Source organism: Phoca vitulina, unplaced genomic scaffold (genome assembly GCF_004348235.1).
Source record: "Phoca vitulina isolate PV1807 unplaced genomic scaffold, GSC_HSeal_1.0 scaffold14, whole genome shotgun sequence".
Taxonomy (NCBI): domain Eukaryota; kingdom Metazoa; phylum Chordata; class Mammalia; order Carnivora; family Phocidae; genus Phoca; species Phoca vitulina.
The window spans coordinates 43,564,497-43,576,685 of record NW_022589717.1 but is presented as its reverse complement, the minus strand read 5'-3'; the positions used below and the strand labels follow the sequence as shown (position 1 = coordinate 43,576,685).

At 43.9% G+C, this 12,189-nt stretch overlaps 1 protein-coding gene across 2 annotated transcripts in view; it reads left to right on the top strand.

Annotated features, from left to right (window-relative positions):
* Positions 1–740: 740 nt before the first annotated feature.
* SH3RF1 (SH3 domain containing ring finger 1) overlaps positions 741–12,189 on the top strand; it is a 178,342-nt gene continuing 166,893 nt past the window's right edge. Inside the window, exons 1-2 of one of the 2 annotated variants that reach the window (XM_032413171.1) lie at positions 741–950; positions 2,497–2,984. In XM_032413171.1, coding sequence (XP_032269062.1) covers positions 2,592–2,984 — 393 coding nt within the window. In that variant the 5' untranslated portion in view covers positions 741–950; positions 2,497–2,591. The remainder of the gene's footprint in view (positions 951–2,496; positions 2,985–12,189) is intronic. The other variant, XM_032413172.1, reaches the window with a different exon arrangement.

The following is a 12,189-nucleotide window of genomic DNA, read 5'->3' as shown; positions in this document are numbered from 1 at the left end:
GGATCAGCAATCCTTCCAGCTGGCTCAGGTTTGTGCCCCGGGGAGGCAGCGTGATGTCTGGGTGCGGGCGGCGGCGGACCGAGAATGGGCGGGTGGACAGCTGCCCTGGGACTGTTTCCACGCTGATCCAACATGCTTCTCTCAGCCCTAGGGGTAACAACACTTAACTCTCGCTCTACCAAGTGTCTCCGCAGGCCTGGGCGAACAGATGCAGAGGAAAGTGGGATCAGTTCCCGCCAGGGCTGCTCCCGCCCTTTCCCCGGCCCCGGCCCCAGCCCCTCCCGCGCCGCGGCGGGTCCCGCCCGGAGTCGTGCGTCCGGGGCCGCCGGGCACCACTGGGCAGGAGGCGGACGCAGCCGGCCCCTGCCCCGTGGCGCCTTCCTTCTTCCCTCCGCCGCCACTCCCAACGCTCTCCTCCTCCGGTTGCTTCATTTTTCAGGCGTGTTTCCCTCCGGGGGAGGCGTGTGCCCCCAAACCATCCATCTCCCTCGCTCCTGGGGACCCCGCTTCCTGGACTCTCGGCTCTCGCAGCGCCCCCTCAGGCTGCCGCCCCCATCGCGCCCCCGGGGGCGGGCGGGGACCGCGCGCAGGTACCTCAGCGCCAGGAGGCAGGCGCTCCAGCCCCGCAGTTCCCGGAGGTGCCGCGCCCGCTCCGGGGGGAGGCGCTGTGGTGCGGGGCCGCCCCTTCGCGCCCCGGGCGCCCGCAGCTGCTCGGCCTCCTCCTCCTCCTCTTCCTCCGCCCTCCTCGGCTGGGAAAGTGGGAGGTGGCGGCGGCGGCGTGTGTATGTGTGTGTGTGTGCGCGCGCGTGAGGGGGGCAGCAGAGAGGAGTCTCCGGGTGCCGCCGCGGCGTCAGAGGCACTGCGAGCGGCGGGCGCGGCGGGGCCGCATCTGCATCGGTCTCCGCCGCCGCTGCGGGGCCGCGAACAAAGAGGAGGAGCCGAGGCGCGAGGTAGGGCGCGGGGCCGCGCGGGGAGCCGGCGCGGGCAGACCCTCGCGGCCGAGGAGGAGGTGGTCGGGGCGCCCCCCTCCTCTCCGCGCTGGTCCGTCCCTCAGTCTCTCCACCCTCGGGTCCCCCTGGGCCCGGAGCCGGGACGGTGCAGTGGCCTCGCTGCCTTCTCCCGGCAGGAAGCTGCCTGGGCTCCGTGCCGCGTTCTCCCGGGGCGCAGCCCAGCACTCCCTGCTCTCAGATGGCTCGGTCTCTCTGGGGACTCCCGCCTCATCTCTGAGGCGTCATAGATGTTTCCCGAAAGGTGGCACTTTGTGGGGCTGACTTTCGCAAGTTAAGGCTGCGGATTTATTTTTAAGTCCTTGAAAACTTCCAGCAGTCGTTCGGGGGGGATTTATGTGCCTGGCCTGACCCAAAGGGTGGCGGAGAGGAGGCCGTTGAATGAGATCCCCGTTCCGGCACCGCCCGGGCAGCAGCCCCAGCCTGGGACCCTCCCCTGCCCCTTGTCGCCGACACCTGGCTCCGGGGTGTGTCTGCGGCGAGCGGCCGCCGCGCCTCCCTGCGGATCTGGGAGTACCTGAGCTTGGCAGCGTAGGAGAGGGGCGCAGCCCTGGGGCTCCCCGCTCCCCGACTCTGTCAAGGAAAGCTGTTAATGCTTCCATCGAAATCTTTTTACCCTTTTTCTTCTAGGCATTTACATTTACATTTATTTTGGTGGTAGGGGAGAGCGGCGCAGTCACAGGTTTAAATGGTTTTTCCTGAATGGCCCCATTTTCATATCATGCTCACAGTTTTCAGTCCAGCATTCCATTCTCAAATTCTTTTGGTGATAATTTTGCCAGATTTTCTGAATGGGATTAGGACAAGCTGTTCAGAAATCCGTTTCAGAGTTTGTCAACCACTGCCCTGAAGGGTGCTTTTATATTTCAGCTGCTTTCAAACAAATCTTTAGTTGTGTCCATTAGAATTGTCAACCTTGGCTCGTTTTGGTTGGGCAAGATTGAACAGTTCTATTTTTAAGGCCAGCGAAGAAACATATGTATTTAATATTGGGATCATTTACCACAAGTGATCGCATGAGGCATGGTTTCTTAAACACTAAAGTAGCTTAAAGATTGGGAAGTTTGTTGGGTTTAAAAGTAATTTCAGGTAGAGGAAGCTTTCAGTTGCTTCTGTTCAGCTTTTCGTGTGAGTTGAGGACTTTATTAAGGCAGGCAATATCACTTTGAGAGCTGAAGAAATCATGAGATCTTTATTGCATTTCATAAATCCATTTTATTGCAGGAATTCTGCATAGTACTTGATAGCTATTTCTGCACAGTGAACTCTTAGATATCTTTAGGGACTAATTTTGAATTGTTTAAAAAGCCCATTTTGTTTTTAATTGTTGACTTTGGAGTTCAGGAACCACATTCCAAAGCAAAGCTGCACTATTCAGAGGAAGCACTTTTGTGTACTTTTTGGTTCTTGGCTCCTCTGTGAACCTTTTCCCCCAAATAACAATACTAATTTTCTGTCTTCTCTCCTCCCCCCTCCCGCATTACTCCAGAGCAAAGTCTGAAATGGATGTTACATGAATCACTTTAAGGGATGCACACAACTATGAACATTTCTGAAGCTTTTTTCTCAGTAAACTAGATAAAGATGGATGAATCTGCCTTGCTGGATCTTCTGGAGTGTCCTGTGTGTCTAGAGCGGCTTGACGCTTCGGCAAAAGTCTTGCCTTGCCAGCATACGTTTTGCAAACGATGTTTGCTGGGGATTGTAGGTTCCCGAAATGAACTCAGATGTCCCGAGTGCAGGACTCTTGTTGGCTCGGGTGTTGAGGAGCTTCCAAGTAACATCCTGCTGGTCAGACTTCTGGATGGCATCAAGCAGAGGCCTTGGAAACCTGGCCCTGGTGGGGGCAGTGGGACGAACTGCACAAATGCATTAAGGGCGCAGAGTAGCTCTGTGGCTAATTGCAGCTCAAAAGATTTGCAGAGCTCCCAGGGCGGACAGCAGCCACGGGTGCAAGCTTGGAGTCCCCCAGTGAGGGTGAGTAGCCTGCAGAAGCAGTTTGGTGAATAACGGTGGTGAAAACTACATTTTTTTCTTTATGCTTTAGCTTGATACTTTCTAAATCAGTTCATTGCTAAAGAAGCCACACTGGAACAGATAGGAAATTATGCCTCAGGATTTTTTTTTTCCTCCTTTTGGAATGAGAGTGGATATAAATAACAAATTTTTGTTTCTAAAAATGCTCTCCAGATAGTCTCTGTTACCTTTTAAGATAAATTTTGGGAAACAGGTAGCAATTATTCACTGAAATCTAAAACGAAGTAGTTTTTTGGTGCCCATTTTAAAATGGAAATTTGGTGTGATTTTTCCCTTTTTCATGGAGTTGGGAGAACCATAATTAGGTATGTATGTGTACATATATATGTTATAAATATGTATGTGGGTGAATCATAAGTAGGAAATTCAACCTTAATTTTTATGGTGCATTGAACCATTCTAGCCATTCTCTTGGTTTTATGAATGCATAGCACAGAATTTACTGGTTGGAGGAATTCTTAACAAATCATGGCCACAGGTAGCTGAGTTTCGTTGCTGTAGCAACGAAATGTCATTTAGGACTACAGTGTAACAGAATCTAGCTTTATGTTGGGTTTTGCAGGGAGTGAAATGAAATGTTTCCATCAAAATGATTTTTCTTGGGTTTTGGGTTTGGGCTGAAATAATTTTAAATGCAGCTAAATATTTGGACAGTTACCATATTTTAAATTCTTAGAAGGTAAGGTATTCTGAATAAATCTATATTATGTTGTGGGTAATGGCATTCCAGTAAGACACATTTTTCTCATTTTTGTAAAAATAAAAAGTAGGTATGGGCATCAGATAATTAAAACAATTTCATTTTTGTTGGAAGAAACAATTTCGATAATTGGCCAAACTGATAAAATATATTTTTAAAGAACAGTTAATTTGGATAAGAATTTTTTTTTCCCCAAATATTCATGGTAAACACTCAAAACTGACTTCTTTCATTTAGTGTTAGAACAGCCATTGGGATAGCATTAGATAGTATAAATTCACAGGTGTGAATATCAGAGGCTGTACCATTCCCTGGCTTCTTTCTCAAACTCATCTTTTAAAATGATACAAAGTATTTATATCACTAGACCTAAAATAGGAAAGGGTTTTATTTACTAGGAAACAATTTCTTTACTGGGCTATCAGGCTTATTTTGAGTTGTATTTCATTTTTTTTTTTTTTTAAAGATAGTGAGAACTTTGGGTTAAGGTGGTTTTCTTTGTATATTTGAAGCCCACATATTTGTGAGGTTGGTCTGCTTAGCAGACCAGTTTTCTTGGATTTCCTTTCTTTTATGGAGTTTACTGGTGCATTGACTAGTGTATAGAGTCACTAATATTTTAATCTCACAACCAGTGATCAAGTTGGTCATTTCTGAGACACCTAACCCAGGTCCACTTAGCTTAATGAGGGAGTAGATTTGCTTCTTTGGAGATTTTGTTTCCTTGTTAATTAGACTAGAGACGTTGTAGCTTCTGGCTATGAATGGCAGTATCTTAGTTGTTGACACATTGCTTTACCTGTTATGAGGAATGCATTGAATGTTTGATTACTGACAAAAAGGAATTTAAGAAAAGGGCTCAAGTTTCAACCTAATGTCCTTTGAATTTTAAGTTTTCTTTCTAACATAAAAATTGACTATGTAATGCTGTAATGTTCATTTATTTCAACTGCTAAGCTTTCAAAATTGAGCTTCACTTTTCTTGGGTAAATTATTTTGAGATTTTGATCATGTTACTGTTATTTTTCTGGCTTATATGAGTTCCTAATTTGCTGCATGTTTTTTCTTTAGCATGAGGAAAATTATTCACTGAGAATCCCTGGTGAACTTGAGCCTTATAACTTGGATAAAATAGTTGAGGTTAATAAAACAGAAAATGATGTCTGTTATTTTAGGGGGTGGGGAGGCACAGAGAGCAGAGACAAAACAAGAAACAAAATTACTCAGCAATCTGAGTTCATGCAAATGTTGCAGTACTTATAAAAATAGCAGTTTTAATTTCTCATTAGTAGTTACTGGTAACTTTTGCTTTCAAGTATTCAAAACAACCAGGGTTGCACAAATAGTCCAGGTACCTGAAAGATAAGTACATCTCAGAAAATACTCCTTTTAAAAAAGAAATCTGTAACATACAGACATGTGGAGGTTGTAATGCACTCCTTTGGACACTTTCCTGAGGTGAGTGACCATAATAAATTCCAAACATGCATTCTCCTCTCTTAGATGTTCTGACACAACCAAGTGGTGCATGAGCCTGTTTCCACATGTTGCATAAAGCTGAAAGTGATAACATGTGGAATATTGCTTCAGTGTATTAGTTATGTTCTATATTCCATTAGATTGTGACCATGTGGCTTCCTCATGCATTTAGCCGAGGTAGATTTGAGTGTTATCAGCAGATACGAACATTTCCAATGTGTGACACAGATCTTGTTCCCAGAATTTTAGTGTTTCCTGCCTAATATTAAGGAGAAAATGAAAAAGTGTTGGATTGGAGTCACCATGGGAATCCATCAGTTCTTTACCCCGTGTAAAGAATTCCTGTTGGTTTTAGGCCAAAGTTGAGCAGTGGAATGAGCCACAGGGAGAGGGGGACTGCAGATATCTGTTTATAGGGACTAAAAATACCTGCAGAAGATAGATAATATATAAAAAAATATAATATACATGCAAAATTCCATATGGAAAACATGTTTAAATAATTTCGACAGAATTATGACATAGTAGAACAGTTAAATTTCTGCTTTCTATGAATGGTTCCATTGGTTCAAGATCTATTCATATCTGTGCACCTATCTGTCTAGAAATTATTAATGATCTCACACTGCTTCTATCTCAAAGTGAGTTTATTCAGCAAAAATAAATCCACATAACCACGGATTTACACTAATTCCCACTTCGTTTATTCTTTCCTTTAGCTAACAAGTATTTATTGAGCACTTACTGGGTGCCAGGCACTACTCTAGCTGCTCGGTAGGTAATGATGGATAAACCAGATACAGCTTCCACTTACGAACTTATGAGTATGTGTCCATCTTGGGGGAGAGACACACATTAATAACATAATAACAATGCAAGTATGTAATTAAACTTGGTAAGTGTTATGACAGAAAGCTAGGAGAGAGGATAGGAGAACGGCCTGTGTTTAGTGTGAGGGTAAATGTGTGTGTGTATGTGTGTGGTATCTTCAAAAGCTTCCTTGAGAACAGCATTTGAGCTGAGATCTTAAGGATAAAATTATATTAATTAGAACTGAGGGTTGCTGGAGTGGGGGGGGGGGTGGGGGGGATGGGGTGACTGGGTGATGGACACTGGGGAGGGTATGTGTTCTGGTAAGCGCTGTGAATTGTGCAAGACTGTTGAATCTCAGATCTGTACCTCTGAAACAAATAATGCAATATATGTTAAGAAAGAAAAAAAGAAGAAGAAGAATGTAGCAGGAGGGGGAGAATGGAGGGGGGGGAAATCGGAGGGGGAGAAGAACCATGAGAGACGATGGACTCTGAAAAACAAACTGAGGGTTCTAGAGGGGAGGGGGTTGGGAGGATGGGTTAGCCTGGTGATGGGTATTGAGGAGGGCACGTTCTGCATGGAGCACTGGGTGTTATGCACAAATAATGAATCATGGAACACTATATCTAAAACTAATGATGTAATGTATGGGGATTAACATAACAATAAAAAAATTAAAAAAAAATTATATTAATTAGTTGAGAGAGGGCTGGGAAGGTGAAGGAGCAGGATAAGAGTATTCCAGTGGCCTTGATCTGTAGTGGGACAGGGTATGGATCCTGTGAAGAACCGATGGAAGGTGAAGGTGGACTGAACATGGGACAGGGATGGTGAGCTGAATGAGGCCTCAAGTGCAGTAATGTACAAGGCGTCCAGAGCCACCACAGGCCACATGGGGTTAAGGGCCAGATGAATGGTAGAGCTAGAAAGTACTCTGCATTTGGGATTAGAAAGATGAATCATTAGGACTGAGCAATCATCAGGGCTCAGAACGGAAATGGGAGTTTGGTGTCAAAGGACTGAGAGAGAAAGGGAACTCTAGATTTGGGGGGAACAGGTGAAATTTCCTTCTGCAAGTGTAGAGTATGCTTTTGTTTCTCCATAGCTACACTCACAGCTCCTTTCTCTCCCTTTCCCTGTTGCTGACTATTATGGGCTGAATTGTGCCTCTGCACCCCCATTCATAAGATGAAGTCGTTTCCCCTAGTACCTCAGAATGTGACTGTGTTTGGGGAATAGTGACTTTAAAGAGGTGATTAAGGTCAAATGAGGTCATATGGTGGGCCCTGATCCACAGTGTGACTGGTATTCTTTTTTTTTTTTTTTTTTTTTTTTTTAGAGAGAGCGAGAAGTAGGGAGAGGCAGAGGGAGAGAGAATCCTAAACAGGCTTCATGCCCAGCGTGGAGTCCAACATGAGGCTTGATCTCATGACCCTGAGATTATGACCTGAGCCAAAACCAAGAGTTGGACGGACAGTGAACCCACTGAGCCACCCAGGTGCCCCATGATTGGTATTCTTATAAGAAGAGGGGATTAGGACACAGAGACCCAGAAGGAAGACCATATGAAGACACACAAAGGTGGATATCTGCAAACTAAGAAGAGAGGCTTCCAGAAGAACACAACCCTGCTGACACCTTGATCTTAGACTTCTAGCCTCCAAAACTGATGAAATAAGTATTTGTTGTTACAGCCAGTCAATCTGTTATGGCAGCCCTAGCAAACTAACACACTACTATGGATGTACTCCTCAAGGTCAGCCCCTTGAATGGCCTCAGTCCACTGCCAGTCCCTTTAGTCCTGGTTTCCCCAAAGACCTGCAAGTGGTCCAGTCCTCTGGATGTGTAATAACTCTGAGAAGTTCTCTGGTCCCTCCATCCCCCTCAACTGCCCGAGTGGCCTGGTATAGTTTTGCAAAATAGACAATAAACCAGAAACACAGAAAATTTTAGGTTGAGAGAAGGAAGCGTCAGGAGGAGAGAACGGTTCGTACTACTCGTTTATCTCTCGGGTTCTTCTGTAAGTGGAGTTTGGAGAGGGTGCTTTCCTGGGCATCATGGTGTCTGAGGCATTACCCAAAGGAGAGGTGGCAGAAAGAGAATTGAAGGAAGGGTAGGGGAGAAAGTCAGGTCTACAGTGTGGCTCCGGGTAGGGTGTGAGAAACTACTGCTATGAATTGCCCCATTGGCCATCTTTAACCTCCAGTCAGTGAACAGGTACCTGTGGAGAATTTTTTTCTGGCTCAGTTCTGTGCTATGATCTGACCTAGGACAGAGGTGGCTTTAATGCATGTTTCTGTTGAAAAAGAGTTTACCTTATGGGGAGGTAAAACACAGGAAACAACAAATAAGGCAGCATCGAGTGAAGCATCAAGCTATTGGTTAAGAAATGGAATAAGTCTCTGTAGTGTAGTTTGTGTATTGTGGCTCCTGGAGTAAGTGTCTGGTCAAAGAGTGGAATGAGTGTGGATTAGGAGGGACAGGGCAGGACATGCTACCCTTCAGTGGGAGACTCAGCCCAACACTGACATAGGAATTGATGTCTTCATTTGGTGGTTTGGATGAGGGAGGCGTCTGGCTGTCTCTGAATGGCTGAGTTAAAATAGAAAACTGTTTGTTTTTGCCAAACAATGTCTGTTGCAGAAATTATTGACTTCTTTTATTTATCATTTCATTCTTGACCCCTGCTTTGGTCCTTATGTTCATCCTATCCCTGGCTTGACTTTATTCCTGAGTCAGGCTCAATGTCTAGGGTTCAAGGCTCAGATTTGGGATTGGGATAGAAGGCTGGGATGGAGATGAGCCTGCCATGCATACTGATTAGTAATTAAAAAAAGAAATGCCTAATGACTCTTTTTTATATTACACAAAGTATGGGACCATGATCATGTAAATCTCACAACAACCCTCGGGTTAAGTACTATTATTATTTAAAAAGTTAAAAAGAATGTGAATTTCAAAATGAGTTCCTAAAAACATTCTGGTGGTAAAAAAAAATTCAGTAATGTAGATGTATAATATGAAGTGTGCATGTCATTCTACATCTCTTCATATACATTTGTGTGTGTATACATATAGTTTGTTTTTTTACATAAATGGAATTTCATGCTCTGTGATCTGATGATGTGATAGTTCATTTAATATATCTGGGAAACCTTTTCATGTCTGAGCACATCTATCTGTCTCATTAAAAACACCCACAGCTGTTTATTGAGGTATAATATACATGCAGAGAAGTGCACCTATTTTAAGTGAACAACCCATTGAATTATCATGCTTCATTCTTTTTAAATGACTAGGATTTTTCTCCCTATTTTAAAAATTAAGGTAGTACATGCTCATAGTAAGAAACTTAATGGTGGATAAGGATGTAGAGGAGAAAATCAAGACTTCTAATCTCCCCATTCTTAATCTCCAGGAATGACTACCATGAAGAGGTTTTTTGTGTGTGTGTTTTTTTTTCCCCAGGAAAAAAATTAATAGAAATAGAATGACATTATATGTGCTCTTCTGCAATTTGAGGTTTTCTGTTTAATATATCTTTCATAGCTTTCCATATCTACTGTCATTGATGTATAAGAGGGCATTCTGTACTATCATTCTCATTTTAGGGATGTGGAAAGGATGTCAGAAAGAGGCTGAATAACTTGTTCTAGGTCTCCTAGCTAGAAAGTGATGGAGATAGGGTTCCACCCTCGCCTGTCTGATCCCAAGAGCTTCCTTCCCTTACCGACACTGTACTTAAGTGACAGACATTCTTCCTGGGTTCTTGTGCTGCTTATAACAGAGACAGCTTTTAAGTGGAGGTTCTTGTGTTCTTACTGTCCTTGCTGTGTTCACTGTTGTTGTTTTAAAGGGACAAATGAAGCTCCTTTACAGTGACAGTAGACCAGGAAACCAGACCTTCTTTAGCTTGGTGCATAGGAGGAGTGTGGTTTGGAGGTCAGAGGTTGTGGCCTCCAGTTCCAGTGCTGCCATCAACCGGCTGTTTGGCTTTTCTGGGCTTCATTTCTTTAGCACAGAACTGCAGAACCTTAGGTCCTCATGCTCCGTGCAAGGAGTCAGGGGGGAAGGATTGGTGAGTTTGGTTCATCTTGCACTTTTCAAAACCCTTTGTGGTATTTGGCATATAGTACACGCTCAAAAAGAGATTTGTTGAATGAATGTTTATTAGTTTCCTGGAGCTGCTATAGCAAAGTACCACAAACTGGGTGGCTTAGAACAACAGGAGTTTATTTTCTCACAATTCTGGAGGCCAGAGTCTGAAATCAGGATATTGGCAGAGCCAGGCTCTTTCTGAACCTTTCAGGGGAGAATCCTTCCTTGCCTCTTCCTAGCTTCTGGTGGTTCTGGCAGTCCTTGGTGTTCCTTGGCTTGTAGATACAGCACTCCAGTCTTTGCCTCCATAATCACATTCCTTCCCAGTGTGTCTTGTCCAAATTTCCCTCTTCTTATGAGGACACAGTAATTGGATTAGGGCCTACCCTAAACTAATATGACTCCATTTTAACTTGATTACATCAGCTAGACTCTATTTCCAAATAAGGCCACATTCACAGGTATTGGGGGTTAGAACCTGAACATATATTTTTAGGGGACACAATTCAACCCATAACAATTGAATGAATGGAGGAATGAATGGTTGAGTGATGTGAATTCTAATCACCTTCTAAGGATCCTAGCTGTACATTTTCTCAACAACTTATTTGTCCTTAACCCCTTTCTTTGTGTTGTTTCCTCACCATCTATAAAAATGGGTTAACACTTCCTCTACCGATTAATATTAAGGTTGCCTTGTGGATAAATGCAAGAATTGATGTGCAACCATTTTGAAAATTATAAAGTCCATGTAAATGGATGTATTATTATTAGTATCATTACTATAAAAATGATCAGTCTTCCTCACAAGGAATATAATATCATTTCTATTTGGGTGACAAGAACCAAATAATTGAGAAGAAATTTAAAAGATCACCAAACGAATATAGAGCTATGCAAAAGGAGGACTTGAGCTCAGTTGTTTTGGTCCCTTCCCTGTGAGAAACAACCTGATGAATGTTCATTCTCTCTGGCTACCCCTGGGAGGTTCTTTGCCCATTTTCCCCATTTTGATTACCATTCCCTCAGCCCTTATTTCTCCTGTGGCTGATTGAAAGAGAGGAAGGGAAGGGGAGGTTATTCTGTTGTTGCTGGCTGAACAGAGAAAGGGAGGAAAATGAGATAAAATCTACTTTTGCTTTAGTCCTAAGCCCTTGCTGTTCTTCCTGTTCTCTGAAAAGCCTCACCTCTGCCGCTGGTTCTCTGGCTTCAGCCCCTCGACCCAGCTCCAGCCTCTGCCGGTGTAGAACTTCTGTAGTTTGTTCACTTTTCTGCCTTCTAGCCACCTTGTATTGTTCTGTCATGCAACCGTGGTCTGCGTTTTCCAAGTGGCTAAGAGGGGGGAAATGGGAGAGGTGTTGGAACAGGAAGGGGGAAAAGGAGAGCAAGGACTCCTGTGCCATTCCGTTTCCTTCCTTGAATTGTTTTTCCAGGTTGCATTCACAGATTGCTCATTTTGCCCCATAATTAGTCTCTGGGCTGGGGAAAAGGAAAATTAAAAATAGATACAAAAAAGGTAGGGGCAATCTGTTAATACCTACCTCCACTTCACCCTTCCAAGAGTCCCTGGCTCCTCTTTGCGTACCTCTATTCCTTAACTGTCCTCCTCTGCTGGGAAGAATGCTGGCTTTTCCCTACCACAGTCAGGCACTCACTCTGTTTATTAATCCATACCCTCTCCAGTCTGTTGCATTAATATGGTTTAAGTAAACCTGAGACAATACATGAAAAGCCTTTTTCATTTTAAGGTCAAAAGACAGATGACTTTGTAGTTCACTTTCTAGCGGGATTCTTTATGAGGATCCACAATAGTAGAGCAACGTAGTATACATAGTACAGTATAATAAGAATACTTGTGATAGAAATATTATGTATAGTAACATAGTATAGTGAGGAACTCCGATATCAAATCAGATGTCAAGTCAGGCAAGCCTCTTTCTTTTACATAGCAACATAGTGTAGTGAGGTGTACTTGTGATGGAAATAGTACACTTGGAAACAGCTTTGCTAGTAAGGCTTCCTCACTGTGGAACTTAGACCCCTCACCCTCCCAGA